The sequence below is a fragment of the Cynocephalus volans genome, chromosome 1, assembly GCF_027409185.1.
Source record: "Cynocephalus volans isolate mCynVol1 chromosome 1, mCynVol1.pri, whole genome shotgun sequence".
Lineage (NCBI taxonomy): Eukaryota > Metazoa > Chordata > Mammalia > Dermoptera > Cynocephalidae > Cynocephalus > Cynocephalus volans.
Window position 1 is genome coordinate 76,116,311 of NC_084460.1, and position 27,336 is coordinate 76,143,646.

General features: G+C 33.9%; 1 protein-coding gene across 3 annotated transcripts in view; it reads left to right on the forward strand.

The window, feature by feature from the left end:
• The window catches only part of RNF13 (ring finger protein 13), a 152,497-nt gene that overhangs the window by 118,258 nt on the left and 6,903 nt on the right, over window positions 1–27,336 (forward strand). For all 3 annotated transcript variants that reach the window (XM_063076804.1, XM_063076812.1, XM_063076821.1), the window contains 2 exons: window positions 806–911; window positions 8,438–8,531. In XM_063076804.1, the coding sequence (XP_062932874.1) occupies window positions 806–911; window positions 8,438–8,531 (200 nt within the window). The remainder of the gene's footprint in view (window positions 1–805; window positions 912–8,437; window positions 8,532–27,336) is intronic.

The window sequence follows — 27,336 nt, forward strand, 5'->3', positions numbered from 1 at the left end:
TTTGATGCCATGTAAAATTTGCTCATGCAGCTCAAATAGTGTGCTTATTCTGATCCCAGTTTTATTTCATGGGTCCCTGTCAATTTTTGTAATAGTAACATCACAGTAAGTAATAACTTGGTTAGTAACAAAGGGAAATAAGGCATGTAACATTTCCTGCTCCGCATTCCCACAGTACACACTTTTCTGTAATTTTTTCAATCAAGCAGTGGAGTAGGTAGGAATAGAGAGCAAGCCACAACTCTTGTGAATTCCTTCACCAGTTTTTCATTCCATATCTTGCAGGTGAGTGTAGGGCACAGGGACTGTGTCCATTATACCTGGTACAAAAGGTACATGTAAAGCAGATAGGGAGGAAGGAGTATAATTTTTATCAACAGTGGCTCTAGAGTTTTTCTATAAGGAGGAACTGATGAACAGTAATTTGGTTGAGGTAGGGGTTCTTGTTGACATGGTACCCAAGGCTCTACCATTGTTTTTTATGGTGGTTTTGCATACAAAATATAATGTTTGTCTAGGTTATTAAATTCAGTAAATAACTTCTCTCCAGGATAGGCACAGTAAGTATTGATTAGCTAATTTCCTTTTCCCAGTTTAAGAGCTTTTTAAAATTATGTAGGCAAGTTATTTTTAAAAATATGTAAAATAGACTTAAAGATGTAAAAAGCATCCCTTAAATTATCGGAAATCATTTATTAAAAGATGAGATGTGTATGGTGTGTTGAATTGTAATATTTATATGTCTTTTTAAAAAAATATTTTTCCTTGTTTTTAATTAACATAATTTGACAACTTTTTCTTCTAGGGGCCACGTTATCTTAGTTCCAGAATTCAGTCTTCCTCTGGAATACTACCTGATCCCCTTCCTCATCATTGTGGGCATCTGTCTCATCTTGATAGTCATTTTCATGGTAGGTAAATTGACTTCTAATAATTTTTAAAAACTAGCATGGATGGATATAAAAAACATTGTATTGAGTGAGAGAAGACTGACATTGAAGAGTTCATATTGTATGAGTTCATGTAGATGAAGTTCTAGAAAAGGCAAAGATAATCTGAGTGGAAAAAAAATTAGAATGGTAATTGCTTCTGGGGGTTGTGGAGGGATGAGGGATTTATTGATAAGCGTATGAGGGAAGTTTCTGGGTGTCAGAGTCATGTTCTCTATCATGATAAAGGTTTGGGTTGCACAAATGTATGGCATTTGTATGAATCCACCAAATTGTATACTTGAGTTCTGTGCATTTCATTGCATGTAAATTTTACCTCAAAAGAACTTGTAAATGATACTGAACTCTCAGTAATGATATACATGCTGACGTATTTTGGGGGAAGTATAGTCATACTTGCAGTTTACTTTGAAAAGCATTGTAAAAAATTAGTAAGAAAAAAGTAGGATGTATTGATGGGTAGATAGAGGGATGAATAGATATATGAAAAAAAGTATAGTAAAATTGTAGAATCTAGGTGGTGGATATATGGATATTTATTATGAAATTCTTTCAACTCTTCTGAAAGTTTGAAAATTTTTATATTAAAATGTAAAAATAGAATAGTATGAGGGTTTGAAGTTTAGGGGGATGACATGTAGTTTCTCTAAAACAGTGGTTTGCAAAGTATTGTCCCAGGACTCTCCACACTTCGTTTGGATTTCATCAGTTTTTCCATTAATGACTCTTTCTGTTCTAGGATTGAATCCAGGGTACCACACTGTATTTAGTTATTATGTCTTCTCAATCTCCTCTGGTCTATGACAGTTGCTCAGTCTGTCCTTGTTTTTTATGACCTTGAACGTTTTGAAGAGGACTGGCCACATATCCTATAGAATATCTCTCAATCTTCTTTTTTTCTCATGATTAGTCTGGGTTATAGGTTTCTGAAAAGAATTTTACCCAGATTAAGTGCCCTCCTCATTAAAACATGTCAGGAGATACCTGATATCCATATAACATCACTGATGTTAACCTTCATCCTTGTTTAAGGTTGTGTTTGCCAAGTTTCTCCACTATAATGTTGATATTTTTTCTTTCCCCACTCTGTTCTTTAGAAGTGAGGCACTAAGGAGAGCCCACCCTAAATATGGGGAGAGGCAGGAATTATCTCTATCTCTTGGAGGGGAGAGTGTCTACATATGTTGTTTGAAATTCTTCCATAAGGAAGATTTTTCTTCTTGGCATTTGTTTGTTCAGTCATTTATATTAGTGTGCCTTCATGTATAAGGGTACTTCAAAAAGTTCATGGAAAAAATAGAAAGATACTACAAATATTTCCATGAACTTTTTGAAGAACCTTCATATATTTATTTTATACTTGGGTTATAATTCAATAGCTATATTATTTTTGTTGTTTTAAGTTATTTGAGTTTTGGCTATTGGGAGTTCTGTCAGGCTGAGTCCTGTCTCTGTTTGATTCGACCTCATCTTTTTGCTTTTTCAAGCACTTCTTTACTACAGTCTGGTGCTAAAGATACTTCAGGCTCATCTCATATTTTTCTGGTCTCAGCCCTGGAATTCAGACATTTTTGGAAGGAGCCCTGGTTCCTTTTACTGGAGAGGTATATTTATTTATTTTATTTTTTTAATTTTTAATTTTTTTCACAGCTGGCCAGTATGGGGATCCAAACCCTTGACCTTGATGTTATCAACACCACACTCTCACCAACTGAGCTAACCAGCCAGTCTTGAGAGTTGTATTTAGAAACCAGGATTTGGGCACTAGACATTATTGATTTTTCCGTATTAATCTTATGTCTACAAACTTGCCGAATTCTTCTATTTTGGTAATTTACTCATTGATTAGCTTGGGTTTTCAGGGTAGAAGTTAGAAAAGCAAACAACAAACAAAATATCTTTGGCAAACTAGGAGTAGAAGAAAATATCCTTAAGCTGATAAAGATTATAGATTAAAAACTTAGAATAAACCTCATTAAAATGGTGAAATATTAGAAGCCTTCCCTTAAAACTAAGGAACAGGAAATGGATGCTTATTGTTGTACCTACTATTTAACACTATACTATATTTTCTGGTAAAACAAGGGGAAAAAAGTAATATAAGGGTTGAAAATGAAGAAACCGGATTTTTATTTGCTTATTTTTAAAAATGGCACTGAATTATATATTTTTCTTCTGTCTGTTGTAATGATCATTGGTTTTTCTCATTTACTCTGTTCATATGTTATGTTACATTAATTTGTTTTATAAATTTCAAAAATCTTTGTATCCTGGGGATAATCCTATTTGATTCTGATGTATAAATTTTGTGTTTACATTTTTTGGATTATTCAGATTTCTAATATAGATCAATCTTATACTTGGGCATAGTTGCAAAATATCCTAAAATATTAACAATCTGAATATCCAGGTGAGGGAAAGCTTTAGTTTTATAGGGCTAGAAAAAACTAGACATTCTGGGAGCACTGTTGTAGGAATGTAAAATGGAGCAGCCACTGTAGAAAATAGTGTGGCAACTCCTCAAAAAATTAAACAAAACCACCATATGATCTGGCAATTCCGCTTCTGGGTATATACCTAAAAGAAATAAAAGCAAGGACTCAGATAGTTGTACACCCATGTTCACAGCAGCATTATTCATGATAGCCAAGGGTGTAAGCAACCCATGTGTCTACTGACCGATGAATGGGTAAGTGAATTGTGGCCTATACATACAACGGAGTATTATTCAGCCTTATAAAGGAAGGAAGTCTGACACATGCTACAACATAGATGAAACTTAAGACATTATGCTAAGTGAAATAAGCCAGTCACAAAAAGACAAATACTGCGTGATTACACTTACCTGAGATATCTAGAGTAGTCAAATTCATGGAGACAGAAGGTAGAATGGAAGAATGGGGAGTTATTGTTTAATGGGTATAGAGTTTCAGTTCTACAAGACGAAAAGAGTTCTATGGATGGATGATGGTGATAGCAATATGAATATACTTCAGCCACAGAACTCTACACTTAAAAATGTTTAAGATTATGTGTACTTTTCCATAATTTAAGAAAAACCACTAAAATAGACAATCAAAATTATTCTATTATAAAACTAAAGCTTTCTCTTAATTTTTAAATTTTCTAAATTTTTTTTTTATAAAATTGGGTTTATCACTTGATTGTTTTGTGTGTGTGTGTGTTTTGATGGAGATTGCCTATAAAATCATCTAGGTCTAATGACCTTTTCCATAGTTAGGTGGACATTCAGATGACTTTCTATTTCTTAATTATATTTCCAAGAAAGTGTCTGATTTCAAGTGTAGTGGAATAATGCAATTTATAATATTCATATACTCATAGCAATTTAAAGAAAATTTCTTAAGCCAGGCACAGAGCGATACCACATGTACCACTCATAAGAGGGAGGGAGGGAATGAGGAAGGAAGGAAAATAACAATAAAACATTGACTTTCAGGAGAGAACAGAATTATGGCTACTAGAGGTGGGAGAGGGGAGGGGGAAGGCATTTAGTGAGAAATTGGTAATGGACACAAAGAATGATTACGTTTTGTAGTGACCAATATGCTTATTATCCTGATTTGATCATCACATATTGTACACAAGTATTGATAGTCAACTCTGTACCCCACAAATACATATAATCAATTATGTTTCAGTAAAAAAGATAATTTCTACTATATGTTGAATGAGTTCTCTTTATTAATGTCCATCTGTGTCTTGCACATTGTTGTCAGAAGTTTATGTTTTTATTAGTCTTTCAAAGAAGTAGACTTTCATTTAATAAATTATTCTGTACCTATGATGAACTAGGCACTGCTCTAGGGTCTGCAGATTCATCAGTGAACAAAATAGGTGGAAATCCCTGTTGTCAAGCAGCTTATATTTTTGTGGAACTTAAATTCTAAATTTTTTGCTTTATCTTCATCATTAATTTCTGCTCTTAACCATCACTGCAGTTGACACATGAACAACACAGATTTGAAGTGTGTGAGTCCACTTATGAGTATAGGTGGATTTTTTCCCCCCAATAAATACAGCCCTCTCCTACCTGCAGTTCCACATCTGCCGATTCAACCATCCAGTTTAAAATACAGGGATATGCAACCTGCAGAAACAGAGGGCTGACTTTAAATATCTGGGTGTTCCACACTGCAGAACTTGAGCACCTGTGGAGTCAGGTGTCCATGGAGGTTCCTGGAATCAGTCCCCTGCAGATACCAAGGGATGACTTGTATTTTCTTTCTTCTACTTTGTTTAATTATATTGCTTTTCTTTTTCCAGCTTGTTCAGTTGAATGCGGATTATATTTCTTTCTAGTATGTGCATTTAGTTTGTAAATTTCTCTTTAAGAATCACTTTAGCTATAACCCATAACTTTTGATAATTTTTTATTCTCATTTGACTTAAATTTTTTAAAAAAATTTCATTGTTATGTAGGAGTTTCTTTACCACTCCTGATGTTTCCGTCCACAAGAAGGGGGAACTCAATTACTGTAACTCCTAGCCCTTTTCTACCCTTTTTACTCATTGTCTTAGGGGGAGATGAAGTGTCTTATCTATCTGGTACATTTGAGAAGAATAAATTGGGCATACTTGGCTCAGCTTCACCTTCTTTCTTTTGGGATCAATCTGTAGTCAGGGCATAGGTGTTCATTCAGCTCCTCCAGGATTGGTTCTGCAGTTATGTATGGGGCAGGGTGAAGGAAAGGCCTACTCCATTCCAAAGTTGTTTTTGCCTGTATCTGGGTTAAGGCAACCTAATTCTATGGCTCAGTAAAAAGTTCTATTTCTTTCTTCATTGAGCAAGTTACTTCACCTTCCTCCATCTGCAAGTTATTTAGAATCCCAGTGGCAAAGAGCGATGCTGATTATAAGGCTCCCTCAGAAATAACTGTTCCTATTCCCATTGATTTCCAATTCACTTGCATTGTGGTCAGAAAACATTGTATGTTATGAATTCTTTAGTTATTTTCAAAGACCTGCTTTGTGGCATAGTTTTGTGGTTAAATTTTATAAATATTCCCCATGTTTGTGAAAAGATTTGTGGACTGTAGAGTTTATATCCATTGGTTTGAACTTGTGAATTTTGTTTTGTCTACTCTTTTTTTTTAGTATTATAACAGCTTTATTGAGATATAAGTCAGATAACATAAAGCTGACCCATTTAAAGTGCACAATTTAATAATTTTTAGTATATTCACGGAATTGTGCAGGCATCAACAAAGTTGTTCACAGTATTTTGCATGTTTATTTTCTAAAGCAGTGCTAAGTGATAGAACTATATTATGAGCCACATTATTATAATTTGAAAATTTCTGATATCCAAATTAAAGATGAAAAGAAACAGATGAGATTAGTTTTAATACTATATTTATTTAACCTGATAAATCTAAAATGTATTTCAACATTCAATTGATATAATTATAAATATTTTTACATTCCTTTTGTACTAAGTCTTTGCAATATAGTGTGTATTTTATACTCATAGCACATCTCAGTTCAGATTAGCTATGTTTCAAGTGCTCAGAAGCCACATTTACCTGGTGGCAACCAGACTGGATAGCAGAGGTCTGTAGTCTTCTAAATTTTTGTGTGCTCAAGCTATAAATTGCTGATCTTATGAATTTGTGTATTTCTTCCATAATTTTGTTATTTTCTAGGTGGAGTGTCCTTTTTATCATTGTTATGACTCTCTTCTAATGATTTTTGCCTTAAATTCTTTCACTCATATACCAGCTTTTCTTTTGCTTATTATTTTTATTGTGTATCTTTATCCCTTTAGTTTTTACTTTTACTTTTGTCTTAATATGTTATTCAGTTTTAATCTTGTGTCTTGTAAATAGGATATGGTTGAAATTTTTCTTCATACAGTATGTTACACGTCTCTAAAAAACTGGTGAATTTAATCCATTTACATTTATTGTGATCACAGACATATTTGGATTAATTTCTATTGTTTACTTTTTGTTCCATTTTTTTTCTATGTAAATTTGGATTACTTTTTACTTTCTCTCTCCCTTTCTCCTGTTGACTTGAAAGCTTCCATTGTATTGTTTTTAGCGGCTACTGTTAAACATTTTGAAAAATTTATTGAGGCACGATTGACATATAATGAACTACACATATTGAAATTATAAAATTTGCTAAGTTTTGATATTCTCTCACACACACGCGCACACACGCACACAAACATACACCTGTGAAACCACCACCACAATCAAGATAATGAAATATTGATCACCCCAGAAAAGTTCCTCATGCTCCTTGGTAATTCTTCTCTTTCACCCCTTCCAATTTCTCCTTCATGTCCCCCTTTCCCACATTCCCAGGAAATCACAAATCTGATTTTGGTTACTATGGATTAGTTTTCATTTTCTACAATTGTATATAAATGGAATCATAAACTATGTACTCTATTGTGTCTGCCTTCTGTTAGCATAATTATTTTTGAGATTTTACATATGTTATTGAGTGTATTGACTACTCATTCCTTTTTATTGTTGAGTTGTATTCCATTGTATGAATGTACTGCAGTTTGTTTATCCATTTGCCTGTTAATGGACATTGGGTGGTTTCTAGTTTTTAGCCATTACAAATAAAGCTGACATGAACAGTTGTTATATGGACATATGTTTTCATTTTTATTGGGTAAGTTTATTTATGAGTGAGATTATTGGGTCACATAATAAATACATGTTTGAATTTAAAAGAAATCACCAAACTGTTTTCCAAAGTGGTTGTACCATTTTATAATCCCACCAGTAGTGTATGAGCGTGCCACTTCCTTCACTTCCACACCAACACTTGGTTTAGTTAGTCTTTTAAATTAGTCATTCAATAGTAGTATTTATGATTTGAAGTTTTGTTTTTCTGTTGACTAATGACGTTGAGCATTTCTTCAAGTGCTTATTTACCATTTGTATATCTTCTTGTATAACTTCTATCATGAAGTGTCTATTCAACTATTTTGTCCATTTTTTTCCGTTTTATCAATTGAGTAGGTTTTTTTTCTTATTATGGAGTTTTGAGAGTTCTTTATATATTCCAGATAAAATTCCCTTATCACGTATGCAATTTGCAAATATTTTCTCTCTGTTTGTAGCTCATCTTTTATTTTTTTAACAGTGTCTTTTGAGGACAGAAGTTCTGAACTTTGAGGTAGTCAAATTTGTCAAGTTTTTCTTTTATGGATGGTGCTTTTGTATGCAAACAAACATTTATATGTTATTTGTAATGTTTCTGTCAGTATATTAAAGATAGTCAAGGTAAATGAATAAAAAATTCAAAGGAGAATTTTATGGGTTAACTAATTAGTAATGTAATTCAGTACTTTAATACTTTAATGCTATTGTGATTAAGACTTAAATACAATGAATTGATTTGCAGAAGCTATCCAGAAACTTAAAAGATATTTATTTCAATGGGCATATTCTGTTTGCATGTTTAAAATCTGACTCCTTTTCTTTCTCTTTTACTGTTAGATCACAAAATTTGTCCAAGACAGACATAGAGCTAGAAGAAACAGACTTCGTAAAGATCAACTTAAGAAACTCCCGATACATAAATTCAAGAAAGGTACGTGAGTATTTTTGTTTTCTCAATCATCACCCTTAGTTTATTTAAGAAATCATGTTGAGTATACTCTAATATTACTTTCTGAGTCCTTGCCATATACAATGCCTAACACTAAGTAGACACTCAGTTAATAATGAATGACTGAATACGGGAGATGTTCTTTTGTTATGCCCTGGTCAAGGCAGGAATAGGGTGCATGGTCTGCATAAAATTTAAAAACAATAATGAAACTGACCAAAATGCTTTTTATTATCACCATGTACCAGTAGTTCTGAACAATGTTAGTGATTAAAATACTTTTCCATACCAGAGTGGTCTGCTTTGACTTTCCTGATTCAGAAGTATATAGGGAAAGGCAAAAGACTAGAATAACCAACACAATACTGAAGAATAACAACAAAGTCAATGAACTGATACTACCCAGTGTCAAGACTCACTGTAAAACTACAGTAATTAAGACATGTGGTATCAATGAAAAAATAAAAAAATAAATAAATGGGGCAGAATAGTGAGCCCTGAAATAGACCCACACACATATAATCAACTGTTCTCATTAAAGGACTGAATCACTACACATTCTAACTCCAGAGGGGTTGTGAAAACATATAAATAATTCCTTCTATATATGAAAGGGTTGGGGGAGGACAACCCAACAGAAAAATGGGTAAAGGGCAAGAAAGGTACTTCATGAATGTGAAAATACAACTGGTAAATAATAATGCGAACAGGTACTTAACCTCACTGGCAAGAAGGGAAATGTAAATTAAAATCACAATGAGATATCTTTATAAACCCACCCACCCAAATGGCTAAAATTTAAAAGTCAACCAGTATAAAATGTTGGTAAATATGTGGAACAACAGGAACTCCTGTACACTATTGGTGGGAGTACTATCAATTACTTTGGAAATTATTTGGTATTATCCAATAAAATTGAAGATAGGTATATCCTATGATCCACCTAATCTACTTCTAGGTATGTATTCTAAAGAAGTTCATGTACATTTGCACCAGAATATATGTACAAGAGTGTTCTTAAAAGCATGGTCTATAATGACATTAAGAAAAACCCAAATGTATTAATATATTAATATTATAGAATATTGCTATTATATATTAATAGTAAAATGAATAAAAAATATCTTTATATAATGGAAAGTAAATGAATTACACCTACATGCAATAAGATGGATTGATTTCACCAAAAAAACGTTAATAAAAGAGGTAAGAAAAAGAACAAATTTAAAAGTAGGCTAAATTAAACCAATTGTTTAGGTATGCATACATGGGTGGTAAAACTTAAGAGAAAGACAATGAAATGATTAGTACAGTTTCAAGTAACACTGTACTGTTTCACAGCTAGTGCATGTACCTTACAATAACAAAACATTTCTAGTTCCTACCTCCCATCCTTTGTATCTGTCATTCATTTCACTTATATATGAGTATATATGAGGGTAAAATGGAATTAAAAGATAATGCAAATCTTTTAATGAACTTTTTGATGACCACTCATATACAAAAGCATACATAATTGAATAAATTATTGCTATTATTATTTTGAATAAATTATTATTTGTTTGTTCAAAAGTAAGATGAAGTAAGAATAAAGAAAATAAAAGTTTTTATTTCCCCTTCATTTATTTCTTCTACAGGGGTATTTCTTTCTTTATATAGATCCAAGTTTCTGACCTATATCAGTTTCTTTCTCTCTGAAGAACTTTTTAAAAACATTTCTTGCAAGTTTTTATTTTTCCTTCACTTTTTTTTGCCTTAATTTTTTTTATTGTGGTAAAAAACACATAACATTAATTCACATCTTAACTTTTTAAGTGTACAGTTTAGTAGTGTTAAGTATATTCACATTATTGTGCAACAGATTTCTGGAAATTTTTCATCTTATAATACTAAAATTCTGTAGCCACTGACCATTAAAAATTCCCTCTTCCTTCTCCACCCCTGCCTTGGTAACCACCTTTCTACTTTGTTGCTATGATTTGACTACTTAAGATGAGTGGAATCATAAAGCATTTGCCCTTTTGCAACGACTTATTTCATTTAGCACAATGCCCTCAAGGTTCAACCATATCACAGCATGTGACAGGATTTTCTTATTTTTTTAAGGTTGCTTAATAGTCCATTGTATATATGGGCACATTTTCTTTATCTATTCATCCATCAGTGGACATTTGGATTGTTTCTACCTTTTGCCTATTGTAAATAATGCTAAAGTGAACATGGGTTAAAATATCTCTTTGAATTGTTTTGGATATATATCCAGAAATGAGATTGCTGGGTCATGTTATAATTGCGTTTTTAATTTTCTGAGAAACCTTCATATTGCTTTCAATAATGGGCGAACCATTTTACTCCTCACAAACAGTGCACAAGTGCTCCAACTTATGCCATATACTTGTCAACACTTTTTATTTTCTGTTCCTTTGATAGTGGCCACCCTGGTGGGTATTAGTCAATGTCTCATGGTTGGTTTGATTTGCATTTCCCTAATAGTAATGATGAGCATCTTCTTATGTGCATATTGGCCATTTGTATATCTTCCTTGGAGAAGTATCTAAGTCATTTTCCCATTTTTTAATTTAGTTATTTGTTTTTGTGTTGTTGAGTTGTAGAAGTTCCTTATATATTCTGGACATTAAACTCATATCAGATAGATAATTTGCAATTATTTTCTCCCATTCTATAGGCTGCCTTTTCACTCTGTTGATTGTGTCCCTTGATGCACAAAAGTCAAGTCTGATGTAGTCCCACCTATTTTTTCTTTTGTTGCCTTTGATTTTGCTGTCATTTCCAAGAAATCATTGCCAAATCTAATCTTCTGAAGGCTTTCCCCTATATTTTCTTGTAGGAGTTTAATAGTTTTAGGTCTTAAGTCTTTAATCCATTTTGAGTTAATTTTTATATTCTGTAAAGTAAGGTCCAGGTCCTTCTTTTACTACTACTACTTTTTTTTTTTTTAATGTAGATATTTAGTTTTCCCAGGAACATTTACCTTTTGTTAAAGAGACTATCCTTTCCCCATTTTGTAGTCTTGGCAACCTTGTTAAAAATCATTTGGCCAAATATGCAAGGATTTATTTCTCGACTCTCATTGCTATTACATTGGTCATACATCTGTCTTTATTGAAGTTCACACCATCTTGATTACTGTTGCTTTGTAATGTGTTTTGAAGTCAGGCAGTGTGATTCTTCCAACTTTGTTCTATTACAAGACTGTTCTGGCTATTCAGAGTCTCTTGTGATTTCATAAGAATTTTAGGATCTTTTTTTCTATTTCTGTACTGAATGCCATCATGATTTTAATAAGGATTGCACTGAATCTGTAGATTGCTGTGAGTATCATGGACATTTTGGCTGTATTAAGTCTTGCAATCCACAAGCACAGGATATCTTTGCATTTATTTCTATCTTTGATTTCTTTCAGTGGTATTTTTTAGTTTGTAGTGTAGAAGTCTTTCACATCCTTGCTTAAGCTTATTCCTAAGTATTTTATTCTTTTTGTTGCCATAATAAATGGGATTGATGTCTTTTCCCCCCCCTTCAGATTGGTCATTATTAGTGGATAGAAATGCAACTGATTTTTGAGTGTTGATTTTTAGTTTTTTGTATCCTACAACTTTGCCTAATTTATTTACTAGTTTTAACAATTTTTGTGTGTGGAATCTTTAGGGTTCTTTACATATACAAACATGCCATCTGTGAAGAGGAGCTGCTTTACTTCTTTTCCAATCTGTACACCTTCTATAAGAGTACTTCAAAACATTAACAGAAAGATTTGTTTTATCTTTTAATTCTATTTTCCACAAACTTTTAAGTACCCTTGTATTTCTTTTTCTTGTCTAATTGTTTTGGCTAGATCTTCCATTACTATGTTGAATAGTAGTGGTGAGAGTGGACATACTTGACTTATTCCTGATCTTAGAGGAAAAGGTTTCAGTCTTTTTCTGCTGAGTATGGTGTTAACTGTGGGCTTTTCATATGTGGCTTTTATTTAAGGTATTTTCCTTCTATTCTTAGATTGTTGAGTATATCATGAAATGGTGTTGAATTTTGTCTGCATTAATTGAAATGATCATGTGGTTTTTGTCCTTCATCTTGTTAATGTGGTGTATTATACGGATTGATTTTCATGTGTTGAACCATCCTTGCAGTCCAGGTATAAACCCCACTTGGTCATGGTGTTTAATCCTTTTATTGTGCTGTTGATTTCAGTTCACTAGTATTTTATTGAGGATTTTTACATCAATATTCATAAGGAATATTGGCCTGAAGTTTTCTTTTCTTGTATCTTTGTGTCATTTTGGTATCAGGGTAATGCTGGCCTCATAGCATGCATTCGGGTGTGTTCCCTCTGATTCTTTCGAAGAGTTTTAGAAGGATTGGCGTTAGTTCTTAAGTATTTGGTAGACTTCTACAGTGATCTCATCTGGTCCCATGTCTTTTTTTTTTTGGTTGAGAGATTTTTTTATTATTGCTTCAATCTCCTCACTATAGTCTGGTTTATATTTCTTTATGATTCAGTCTTGATAGGTTGTATGTTTCTAGGAATTTATCTGTTTCTTTTAGGTTATCCAGTTTGTTTTTATAATTTAATAATAGTCTCTTAAAATCTTTTTTATTTCTGTGACATCAGTTGTACTGTCTCCTCTTTTATTTTTAATTTCAGCTATTTGAATCTTCTCTCTCTCTTTTTTGCAGTTACTGCCACTAAGGATTTGTTAGTTTTGCAGATCTTTTTTAAAAACCAGCTATTGGTTTTATGGCTTTTTTCCCTATTTTTTTCTATTTTCTGTTTTATTTATCTCTCCTCTAGTCTTTATCATTTCCTTCCTTTGCTAGTTTTGGGTTTAGGTTGTTGTTCTTTTAGGCGTAAGGTTAGGTTGTTGATTTGAAGTCTTTCTTCCTTTGTAGTGTGTTTACTGCTATTAACTTTCTTCTTAGTACTGCTTTTGCTGCATCTCATAAAGTTTGGTATGTTGCGTTTTTGTTTTCATTCTTTTCCTGATATTTTCTAAATTCCCTTGTGATTTCTTTGACCCACTGGTTGTTGTAGATTGCATTATTTAATTTCCACATATTTGTGGATGTTCCCATTTTTATTATAATATTGATTTATAGTTTCATTCCATTATGGTTGGAGAATATACTTGTACGATTTTAATCTTCTTAGATTTGTTAAGACTTATTTTGCAACCTAACATGTGGTCTATATTGGAGAATATTACATGTGCATTTCAGAAGAATGTATATTCCACTGTTGTTGGATAGAGCATTCTGTGTATGCTTAGTCTATATTATCAAGTCCTCTGTTTCCTTATAGATCTTCTGTCTGTTCTATTCTTACTGAAAGTGGGGCCTGAACAACTTATTGTGTTGTGATTTATATCTCCTTTAAATTCTGTCAGTGTTTGTGACATATTTGGTTGCTCTGATGTTAGGTGCATATATATCTATCATAGTTATATCTTCCTGGTGAACTGATCATTTTATCATTATGTAATGTCCTTCTTTGTCTCTTGTAACAGTCTTTGTCTTAAAGTCTGTTTTGTGTGATATAAACACGGCCACTCCTGCTCACTATAGTTTTCCATTTGCTTGGAATATTTTTTTCTGCCCTTTCACTTTTAGTCTATTTGTATTATTAGATATAAAGTGAGTTTCCTGTAGACAGCATATAGTTGGATCTCATATTTTTATCCATTCAGCCAATCTATGTATTTTAATTGGTGTGTTTAATCCATTTACATTTAAAGTATTTACTGATAGGGAAGGACTTAATGTTACTTTTGTTAATTGTTTTTTGTCAGTTTTGTAGCTTTTAGTCTCTTCCTCTCTTGCTGTGTTCCTTTGTTTTCCATTGATTTTTTGTAGTGACATTCTCTTCTCATTTCCCTCTGTGCATATTCTATGGATATTTTCTTTGTGGTTACCCTTGTAATTATACAAAACATTTTAAAGTTCTAACCATCTATTTTAAGCTGGTAAATTAACTTCAGTCATAAATAAAATCTACTTCTTTACATCTTTGCCTGCATCCCATTTTATTATTGATGACACAGATTACATCTTTCTATATTGTGGATCCATTAACACAGATTTATAATTACATTTGATGCTTTTCAAGAAATTTTATGCAAGATTTATAAGTGGTTTACTCAACTACATTACAGTACTATAGGAGTCTGTATTTGTCTATATATTTTCCTTTACCAGAGAGTTTAATATTTTTGTATGGTTTTGTGTTCCTGTTCATTATCTTTTCACTTCAACTTATAGGACTACTATCAGCATTTCTTATAGGCAGGTCTAGTGGTGATGAACTCCCTCAGTTTTTGTTTATTTAGGAGTCTTAATTTCCTCTTTTGTTTCTGAAGGACAGTTTTGCCAGATATGGTATTCTTTACTTGCAGGGTTTTTTTGTTTTTTGTTTCCTGTTAGTACTTTGAACAGATCATTCCACTCCCTGTAGTCTGCAAGATTTCTGCTGATAATTCTGCTGAGAATATAATGGAATTCCCTTGTATGTGATGAGTTGCTTTTCTTTTGCTGCTTTTAAGATTGTTTATCTGTCAGTTTTGACAATTGAATTATGATGTATAGGTCTCTTTAGATTTATTCTGGTTCAAGTTCTCTGAGATTCTTGAATTTGTATGCCATTTCCTTCTGGGATTTGGGAAATTTTCAACTACTATTTCTTTAAATAAGTTCTCTGCCCCTTTTTAAATTCACCTTCTTAGACTCTGATAATTCATGTTTTTCTGTTTGTAGTATCCCTTAAGTACCTCAGGTTCTCTTCATTTTCTTTCATAGTTTTTTTTCTTTTTGCTCCTCGGCCTCAGTAATTTTGAAAGTCACTGACTTTTTTTCTTCTTCCTGGTCAAGTCTGCTATTGATGACCTCTAGTGAATTTTTCAATTTAGTTATTGTATTCTTCCAGAATTTGTTTGGTTCTTCATCATAGTTTCTCTCTTTGTCGATATTCTCATTTTGTTAATGAATCATTTTCCTGACTTCTTGTAGTTGTCTTTAATTTACTGAACATTCTATGACAGTAATTTTGAATTCTTTATCTGACAAATCATATATCTCCATTTCTTTAGGTCCAGTTTCTGGAGATGTAATTTATTCCTGTAATGTGCCATGGTTCCCTATTTATTTGTATATGTTGTTATTTTTTGTTTGGATTTTGATACTTGTAGAATTGGCCAACAAGTCTACTAGAGTTCAGCCAACTGTCCCAGAATTTCTGGCCTGGTTTTGTACAGGGAGGACTTTCTGCAGTCAGCTCAGCTAGAGATTCTGGTTATCCTCAAATCTTATCTAGGTATGTGTCCTCTTTGGGGTTGTACTGTAACCTCCTGTTTGAAGAAGTTTGCCGGTTTCTACTCAGGTGCTCCCTCTGGTGTTTGTGATATTGCATCCTCTTTTCCTGCTGTATAGTAAATCATGGTACTGGAGTTTCACATAGTGTCTGTCTGTGGTACTACAAACTTTGGTGCAGGGTTAATTCTTCTCAGAGAACCTGAACCTGCTGCCCAGTTCCTGTCAGTATTTGGAATTAGGCAAGACATGGGATGTTGGGAAGCCTCTCTAAAATTCAGAATGTTGGACATGTTTCACTCCTTTCCTTCCCCAAGGAGAAGGTGGGAGTTTGCAGAGGGTGGAGGGGTTGGGGAGTGGGTGGGAGGGAGGGAATGTGCTTTATCTTGCTGAGAGGAAGGGACTCTGACAAGAGCGAGTGGAGAGTGTCACATATTTTCTTGCTGTGCTTTAATGATGTTGATTTTGCTCATCTGGCATGCAGGGACCTTTTAATTCATGTCTGGGATACTCACAGAGGCATTTGGTGTGTTGTATTTGTTAATAAATCTGTGTTTCTGTTGGGGAGGGAAGGACTAAGGCTCCCTGTTCTGCCATCTTGCTGATTTCCTTCATTTCCTTCACTTTTCAAGGTTAATTTCACAGAGTACAGAATTTTAGGTAGGTTTTTTTTTTTTTTTTTAACATTTCACTCCACGGTATTTGAGGAGAAGTTGGACGTAATTCTAATCTTTGCTCCTCTATACGTAAGGTGTTTTTTTCTCTCTGCCTTCCTCCAAGATTCTGTATTTCTTTATCTTTGATTATCCAAAGCTTAAATATGATAAGCCTAGGTGTTTTTTTCCCCCCCTTTAATTTCTTTTTCTTTCTTTCTTTTTTTTTTTTTTTGTTATTTATCCTGCTTGGTATTCTCTGAACTTTGTGGAACAGTGGTTTGGTATCAGATTAATTTGGGGGATTTCTCAGTCATTATTACTTTTTATATTGCTTCTGTTCCCATCTCTTTTAATTCACCTGGTATTTCCATTATGCATATATTACACCTTTGGTGGTTTTCCAAATTTTTGGATATTCTGTTACTTTTTTTTTTTTTTTAATCCTTTTTCTCTTTGCTTTTCAGCTTTGGAACTTTCTATTGATATATCTTCCAACTCAAAGATACTTTCCTCAGCTGTGTCCAGTCAACTAATGAGCTAATCAAAGGCATTCTTCATTTCTGTTGCAGTGTTTTTGATCTCTAGCATTCTTTTTAATTCTTAGAATTTTCACCTCTCTGTTTACATTATTCATCAGTTCTTGCATGTTGCCTACTTTTTCCATTAGAGCTCTTGGCATATTAATTATAGTTGTTTTAAGTTCCTGGTCTGATGATTTCAACATTTGTGCCATATCGGAGGCTGGTTCTGATGCTTGCTTTGTCTCTTCAAACTGTGTTTTTTGCCTTTTAGTATGCCCTGTAATTTTTTTGTCAAAAGCAGACATGATGTACTGGGTGAAAAGAACTGTGGTAAACAGGATATGGTAGTAAGGTCTGGGGGGAGGGGAACATTCTATGGTTCTATGATTATGTTTCAGTGTTTCAGTGAGCCTGTGACCATAGGCTCGGAACTTTATAAGTGCTTCTCAGTTTTTCCCAGCCTTAGGTAGGACTAGATGGCTGGAGGGGGATGTAGATGGGTATTTCCTTTCTCATGTAAATGGCTAGAGCTGGCTGGAGTTGGGTGCTTTTTCCCTTTCCTTTGGTCAGTTAGACTCTACAACCCCAGTAGGTTATGATCTGGTAGAGTAATTTCTCTTGAGGGCAGCCCTTGTATGGATGAACATAATGTCCACCCCCACATATGAAATTACCCAATCAGAGGAGCAAAAAAGAAAAAGAGTAAGAAAAAATGAAACATGCAGCAATTATGGGACTCCTTCAAGCAAACTAACCTCTGCATAATTGTCATACCCAAAGGAAATGAAAATCTAAGAAACTTTGAAAGCATATTCAAGGAAATAATGACTGAAAAATTCCCAAATATGTAGAAAGTTGACAACAGTCCAGGTACAGGAAGCTTAGAGGTCACCAATCAAATTCTATTCAAAGAAGAACACCACAAGGCACTTCATAATCAGATTATTAAAAACCAAAGACAAAGAATGAATACTGAAATCAGCAAGAGAAAAGAATCACTATATAAAAGAAACTATATGCCAGAGGAAAAGGGGAGGATATATTCAAAGTGATGAAGGAAAAAAACGTAAACTGAGAATTCCGTATCAAGGAAAACTAACCTTCAAATATGAAGGAGAAATAAATCTTTCCAAGACAAACAGAAGCAAAGAGAATTCATCAAAACTAGGCCTCCCTTACAAGAAATGCTAACGGGAGTTCTTCAAACTGAAAGAAGATAATTTTAAGGTATATAACTCCACTAGTAAAGTAAGTACAAAGACAACCTCAGAATATGCCAGTGTTCTAAGGGTGTTGCATAAACCACTTAAATCTTTAGTATGAAGACTAAAGGACAAACCTAAAAGCACAGTAACAAATACAACAACCATGTAAGAGACAGGCAATATTAAAAGATGTAACTTGAAACAACAAAAATGTCAAAAAGTGGAGGGTAATGATGCCAAAGCATGGACTTGGCTTTGGTTTTTTTCTCTTTTCTTAGATATCAAATTTAATTTATTAGTTTTAAATAATCTGTTATAACTGTAACATGTTTTTTGTAAGTCTAATGGTAACCATAACACAAAAACTTACAAGAAACATACTAAAAAGATATAGCAAGAAATCAAAATGTACTGCTGGAGAAAACCACTCAACCACAAAGCAAGATAGTAAGATCAGAACAAAGGAAAAATCTACAAAACAACCAGACAAAAAGTAACAAAATGGTGGTAACAAATCCCTATATATCAATAATAACCCTAACTGTAAACAGATTAAATGCTCCAAGTAAAAGACACAGAATGGCTGAATGGATTATAAATCAAGAACCAACAACATGTTGCCTACACATCAACTGAAAGTGAAGGGATGGAAAAGATATTTCATGTAAATGGAAACCAAAAAAGAGCAGGAGTAGCTATAATTACATCAGACAAAATAGACCTCAAGCCAAGGAAAGTAAAAAAAGATAAGGAAATTAATTACATGATAAAAAGGGATCAATTCAACAAGAGGATATAACAATTCTAAATATTTAACATGCCCAACACACTGGAACACTCAGATAAATAAAACTATTATACCAAATGGGAAAGATTGACTCCAACACAGTATAGTTGGTGACTTTAATATGCCACTTTCAGCAAAGGACAGATCATCAAGACAGAAAATTAACCAAGAAACATCTAGGCCGATCGGATCTAATGGACATTTATAGAACATTTCATCCAACAACTGCAGAATACACATTCTTCTCAGCAGCACACGGAACATTCTCTACAAGAGACTATATGTTAGGTCATAAAAGAAGTCTTAACAAATTTTCAAAAACTGAAATCATATCAAATATCTTGTTTGATTACAACAGAATAAAACTAGAAATCAACATCAAAAGGGACAGTGGAAACCATACAAATACATGGAAAATCAACAATATGCTCCTAAACTACAAATGGACTAAAGAAGAATTCAAAAAGGAAATTAAAAATTTACTGGAGACAAAATGAAATGAAAAGACAACATATCAGAACGATACCGCAAAAGCCGTTCTAAGAGGGAAGTTGATAGCAATTAATGGCTACATCAAAAAAGAAGACTCCAAATAAACAACCTAATGTTACACCTCAAGAAACTAGAAAAACAAGAACAAACCAAATCCAAAATCAGTAGAAAGAGAAATAACAAATATCAGAACAGAAATAAATGAATTAGAGACTTAAAAAATACAGAAGATCGATTAAACAAAGACTGTTTTTTCAAAAAGATAAACAAAATTGATAAACATTTAGCTAGAGTAATGAAGAAAAAAAGACAATTTCAGAAATGAAAAAGGAGACATTACAACTGATATCACAGAAATACAAAGGATCATAAGAAATTACTACAAACAACTATATGTTAACAAACTGGAAAACCTAGAAGAAATGGATAAATTCCTGGACACATACAATTTACCAAGGTTGAATCATGAAGAACTAGAAAATCTATACAGACCAATAAAAAGCAATTAGATTGAAGCAGTAATAAAAAGTCTCCCAACAAAGAACACTCCAGGACCAGATGGCTTTACTGCTGAATTCTACCAAACATTTAAAGAGCTAATACAAAGTCTTCTCAAACTCATCCAAAATATTGAAGAAGAGGGAATACTTCCAAACTCATTCTACAAGCCCAACATTAACCTCATATCAAAACCGGAAAAAGACATAACAAAAAAAGAAAACTACACACCAATATCCCTAATGAACACAGATGTGAAGATCCTCAATAAAATACTAGCAAACAGAATCTAACAACACATTAAAAATATCATTCACCATGATCAAGTGAGATTCATCCCAGGGATGCAGGGGTGGTCCAACATTTGCAAAGTAATAAACATGATACATCACATCAACAGAATAAAGGAAAAAAATACTGTCATTTCAGTAGATGCAGAAAAAGCATTTGATCAAACCCAGTAACCCTTCATGATAAAAACTCAGCAATTCAGTATAGAAGGAATGTACCTCAACACTGTAAAGGCTATAATACAACAAACCCACAGCTAATATCATACTGAATGGACAAAAATTAGAGGCTTTTCTCTAAGATCTGGAACAAGACAAGGGTTCCCACTTTCCCCACTCTTATTCAACATAGTACTGGAAGTTCTAGCCAGCATAGTAAGGCAAGAAAAGGCAATAAAGGGCATTCCTGTTGTCACTGCATCATAACAAGCCCGCATCAGTTTATTGCTAGAATCCTGGGAGAGCCAAACAGTAGGTCAGTCTCAGTATCTCTAGGCTCATCTCTGTCCCAAGCCCCTAAGCCCTTTGACACCCTGATGAAGAGTTTTTGAGATGTTGTTTCCATGTATCAATCATTCCTTGAAAGCTTTTAGCTGGCCTCGAATACCTACAAGATCACATCAGAGGCCTCATTTTGGCATTCAAACCTTGTCATTGTTTAACCCAACCATACTCTCCAACTTCATTTTTTACTGCTCCTTATTTCTAACCTTGCATAAGTTTAACTTTGCTATGCTTATTTCTTCTTTGCAAATGCTTTTGCAAAGAAGAAATAAGTAGTGTCTTTTCCTCTTTAGTTTTTCTAAATCTAACATCTTTAAGGCTTGGCCCTAGTCTCTAAGAATTCTTCTCCAACATCTCCGGATACAGTAATATCTTCCTTCTTGGATATCTTCTGATTATCAGCAGACACAGAATCTACTATTGTCACTGTGTAAGCATTTTATTTCATATAGTATTTTGTTGTATGTCTTTTATTGTTTTGAGTGCTGGCTGGCATATTCAGCATTGTATTAGGATGGTAAAATATGAGACAAATTTTACTCCTTCAGTCAGGATCTGTATAGAATTTATCTACATTTATAAAAGCGTTTAGCTTTCTGTACTTAGATCTATGTGATTAGGTCCTCTGCTATGGATTAATAGTTGGAGATAAAAATCAGGATTTCCTGGGAATAACTTGTATACTTATTAATGTGTTCCTTCAATCAATATTTATTGAGTAATTATGTGTCAGGTACTATTCTAGGTGCTGAGAACATGGCAGTAAATAAAACAGAAAAACTCCTGCTTTTGTGGAGCATTAAGTAAAAAAGTAACATAGCACTAAATGTGATGAAGAAAAGAAAAATAAGTGACAGGTGAGAGGAAGGGATGCTATTTTAGATAAGACAGGGAAGACCTCTCTGAGGATGCTTTGAACAGAGATCTAAGTGAAGTGAGGGAATAAGCACTGGGGGGGCGGGGGGGGGGTGAGGACAGGGGAGAATGTTGCAGGCAGAATAAATATAGAGGCCTTGAGGCAACAGTGTGCATGATATATTAAGGGAACAACAAAAAGGGCATGTGGCTAGAATGTAGCATTCTAGAGGGAGAGTGGTTAGAGATGAGATCAGAGGGGTAGATGGGGAGCCAGATCATGTCATGGTAACGCCTTGTGATTTTATTGTGTGTGATGATAAAACTTGGGCAGACAGATGACACAGAGTACTGTGGGAAAGGATGCCTCCCACTGGTGAGCAGAGAACAGACTAGGGGGTTGACAGTGAAGCACAGACAATCAATGTAGCAGGTTCTAGGTGAGTAGACTTTTCTTTGTTAACCATCCATCATGTACAAATGCTTTGCAGCATTCATTTATTCTGCAAATATTTATCAGGAGCCTACTTTATACCAGACATTATACTAAACAGTAGGGATACAATCAATGGTCAGTAAAAGACATAGTTGGTCCGTTTCTTCATAGAGCTAAAAATCAACCAGAGTTCAGTCCAATCATTGCTAGTTGGTATTCTGTGTTGAACAGTTTCAAGGGAAAACTATTCTGGATTTATTCTTTAAAAGTAAGTCAGAAAAGAGAATGTTTCAGTTTCCCTAAAGGAATACTTTTCGTAATGGCCACAAAGCACTGAAATAATGAGGATCCAAGTTGGGGAGGGAGTTACTGCCATGGCTGTGGCTCCTAAGAGATCACTGCGTTCCTGACTTACTTGAAGATAAACTATTTTTTACTATTTTATTACCAGAAATAGAGGTCCCTAGGTGTGTACAGTAATAACTTTGGCTGAAGGGGATTGAGAAAGTTGGTCCTATAGGTTGGTTTTGTATCATGGCATTCTGGACCTTTTCACTTGCCTGTAGCTATAGTTGCCAAGGAGAACTATGCCTTCAGTCCACCCCAGCCCCTTTCTAACCGAAGAACTTAGTGCAGTTCGTACCAAATGGATTAATTGGTATTTAATTGGATTGAGATGGGCATTGTACTCAATCAGAATTAGGTAATTTTTCATTTTAGATCTGTAAGCATATAATACACCTATTATGTAGCATAAAAGCAAACAGTATACTTTGTAAATACTATCACAGTTCTCAAAACACCCAATTAGGAAAACATTGTCACAACCATTTTACAGATAAAGAAAATGAAACACAGAAAGGTCAACTAAATTACCTGAGGGTATATAGCCAGATAAAGCTAAGTGGCAGGACTGCAATTCAGATTCCTGACTTCAAACACTATACTTGTAGATACTGTCCTACCAGATCTTCCCTCTTCAGTCATTTCCATTTCAAAATAAACTGCCTCCTGGCTCTCATCCTTCCCATCCCCCTTCACTTGCCCCCCCCCCCGCCCCGCACCCCTTCCCCTCTTCAACTATGTCAAAGGGAAAGACCATTTTTGAGACAAACTAACTTCCTGAAAGTTCAAGTCCACTAGCAATGTATGAGAATACTCATTTCATGATATTCTACATTAACAAGGTAAATTACCCATTTATATTTCTGCTGGGATCTTACTGTTTTCATCAATTTGTGTGCAGTTTAGAAAGAAATTTTATGTATGATATTTTTATAGTCACCTTTGCTATACTGTGAGTGAGTTGTAACAAATCAAAAAAAAAAAAAAAAAAAATGTGACCAGTCTAGTCAACAGGCCGATAGCCACCTAGAAGCAATTCTGCTTTATGCAAAAATAATGTAGGTCTAATGCCTGAAGTGTACCTGAGGCTGAGCAAATTTTTTATTTAACTCCCTTTATATGAAGGAGAAGAAAAATAATACTAGATTAGAACACATTAGTATTAGGATATACATAAATTTGAGTTTGTTGAATTTAGCTCTGGAAGGGTGTTGTATACCCTGATTTCCTGGTGGCCTGAAAAAATAGCAATGAAAAGATAATAATGAAACCTTCTGTATTTAATATAAGGAAATGCTTTTTAAGTACTTGAGGTCTGGCACAATATTTACCATTCTAAAATCTCATTAACTTTGATTTTTCTTTTCAGGATGATGACAAATCTTTGAATGTGAATGATCTTGGGTACAGTTGTGGTTTATCTGCATAGATAATCCAACAAGTTAGAACCAATAAAGTGTCATATAGAATGAATAAAATAGAGGGAAAAGTTAGGTTTAAAAAAAAAAAAAAAAGATTACCCAAGATGAAATTTGGCCAAAGCTGCTATCAGTGCTGAGACTTGGATTTTAAAGTTATATGGATTTTTCTCTGTGCTTTTTTTTTTTTTTTTTTTGGCAGCTGGCCGGTACAGGTATCAAACCCTGGACCTTGGTGTTATCAGCACTGAGCTAACTGGCCAGCCCCAAGTTATATGGATTTTTGATTATTTTTTATTTTTTTGGTGGAAGTAGTCATCAGCTTTTATTCAGGAATACCAGTGACCTGAGGAGAGATATGAGGCAAACCCATCTATCTCTCTGGTAAGCCTGAGGCTAATGGCCAAACTAAAACCATCTCAAAGACTCAGATTTACTGAGGGGTTTTTAAAGAGGGAGCTGAGGGAATGAAATGTGGGAAGTGAAAAGCAGGAGGGAGGGGATGTGAGCTGTGGGGGCTCTGAGCAAGGAGCCAGGTGCAAGGTCTCACCAAGGCTCCATCTGGTTTCTTTTCCCATCCTTGATTATCTTAGGGTCCTGCTGGATTTTGAGGAGCTTCAGGGTGGAATCAACATAGCTTTATTGATGTCTTCTTTGGTTTCTTGGGATCTGGATAGTATGTGTCTCCAGGCAAGTTTGCAAATCCAAGCTAAGTGAAAAACATTATTAATTCTTTCATACAGTTGCCTTCTTACTGTTGAGTTACTTTAGTTCATGTTCTCTGTTTGCTGCAGTAAATCATTCAGCAAACTTTTCAGGGAAAGTTCTTCATTGACATTATTTGAGAATGTCTTCCAGTTGCCTTTGTACAGAATTGATAACTTGACAGGGTATACAATTTTTGGTTCAAAATTATTTTCCCTTAAAACTATAGATATTATTCCATTGTCTTCTGGCATTTATAGATGCAAGAGAAAAATCTGAGGTTAGCCTAATTTTTGCCCCTTTATAGGTAACTTGCTCTGTCTGGATATTTGTAGAATTTTTTCTTTATCCTTGAAATTTGAAAATGTCACCAGAATATGTTTAGGTGTTGCTTTCTTTTTGTCAAATTTTAAAGGAACCCTGTGAGCTTTTTCCATTTGTAGATGTGGTTTGTTCTTCAACTCCAGAAAATTTTCTTCAGTTAGTTCCTTAATTACTGTTTCAGCTCCATTTGCTTTGTCCTCTGTTTCAGGTATTCCTATTATGTGTAGATTGTATCTCCTGGATTGGCCCTCTCTCTTTTTCTCTTTTCTTATCTTGATTTCTTTTCTCTGCATCCTGTGAGACTCTTATTTTGCATTTACCTCAGTAATTCAATTTTGTGAACAATCCAGTTTGTACCTTCTTTCTGTTAACTCTCTCAACTCCCTGAGACTTTTAGAGCTCTCTGCCCATCCCTTCTCTAACACTGTGGATAGTTTGTTAAATTCCCCTGTTATACAATTCATAAAACCTGTCTATGGCTTCTATTTCCAGTGCTACATCTGTTTCAAGAGGAGGCATTTTCTTGATTACTTAGCTCTGTTCCTTTCTTTTGAACTGCAGTATGACCTTTTTAATAGTTCTTCTTAGCAACTGTTTTAATAGTTCTCCTTGGCAAGGACCAAAAACAAAAATTAAGTATATGGATTTATTTATGGCCTTAAGACAATCGTTTTTATTCTTACTCTGAATTAATGAAATAATTTGCTAACACATTTCCCCCAAAAGTTGCAAATACAGTGCTTTTTCCTTCAGTGTAGTCATCTGTTTCTTTTAGCTCATGCATTCTCATTTCATCATTAGATTATATAAGAAATGTTTGACCTGTAATTAAAGCTGTAGAATGTACCTGTAGCATATGAAAACATGGGAGATAGGAATAAAAAACGATCTTCATCTCTTCTCCATGTGAAATATCTGAAGAAAAAAGAGTGTTCTAGTTTATGAGTTGGAAACATTTTCATTTCTAAGTATATAGGTGGCTGCTTAAGAATATTTCTTAACACTCTAAATCAACGGGGAATATTTAAATGTGATGAGAATTATAAGTACATGTTCTTGGAGACAATACAGCATAATTGCTAAGACTGTGCATAGACTTTGGAGTCTCCCATTTATTGGCTGTGTGGCTTTGTGCAAATTTTGTAACCTCTCCATACATCTATTCATGTGTAAATATGACTAATAGTACCTACTTCATAAGGTGGGAGAGGGTAAATCAATATATGAAAAATGCTTACAACCGTGCCTGGCACATAGCAAAAGCTCAAAAAATTGTAGGAATTATTATAAAAGCAAAACAACACCTTAAATAAAAATCATAAATAAAATATTAGTGTCATCAAAATTCAGTCATTAAACATTATTTGTTTCATGATAAAAAAGAATGCCAAAATCATGAAGCAGTTGGAAAAGATGTAATTTTATAAACATCTTATGTAATTTTCAGTAAGTTTGAGGTAGTTATATTTTTGTTTTAGAATTTTTTGGTTATGAGATTCAGCATCTGAAATAAAAGAAAGAGGTATATTTGTTACACGTTTTGGTGTACTCTAATGGTTTTGACAAAGTGTACACAGATGTTAGAAAAGGAAATCCCAACTTAGTTGTTGCAGTTTTCTCATTGTTACATCTAATTGAAAACATGAAGGCAAGGGTAGAACACCTGTGGGTACTCATCACTCCAGTGAGTCATAGTACTAAGCCATAGAAGTCTTAAAAGAATTCTTGTTTGGGGAATCTGTAACATTTGTATTACCATCAACCCCTCTCCCTGCACTGCCCCCCCCACACCAAAAAATAATAATAAAAGAAACTACTCTAATGACTGCTTCATTGTCTTAAAAAGTATTTCTAATTTGGAAATATTTGCCAATGAACAACAACAACAACAAAAAAGCATTTGGAAACATAGACATAGCCTATAATCAAATCTACAGAAACTTTAAGAAATAGCAACTTCAAGCTCTTTCTTGCACAAGTATACCTGTACAAGTTAGTCAGCACTTTCATATTTACCATACTTTAGGTACACAATAATCTTAAGTCTTCTTATCTAATTGATGTTCACCTTTGCAGCTCTTTGAGAATGTCTGTGCTGATGAATCATAAAATGATTTCAGTATTGACTTACCCATTTCTAGCACATATAAAATAGCCTTTTAGTTGTTTTCTTACTTCTAAAGCAGCCAGCTTCCTTATAAATGTCTTCATTACTCATTGTTGTTCTCAAAAATAGCTCTTCAGTCGAAATTGTGGTTTGCTGAATTTCCTGCATCATTCAATTAATTTATTTCTCCAAGTCTAACCATCAGGACTGGTTACCATACACCGTGTTTCCTAACAGATGGAAAATCCATATGTTTTCACGTAACAGTCCCTCTACTGAGCAGTTAAGGCAATCTCTCTGGAAGCTGTCTCCCTCAGTATGTTA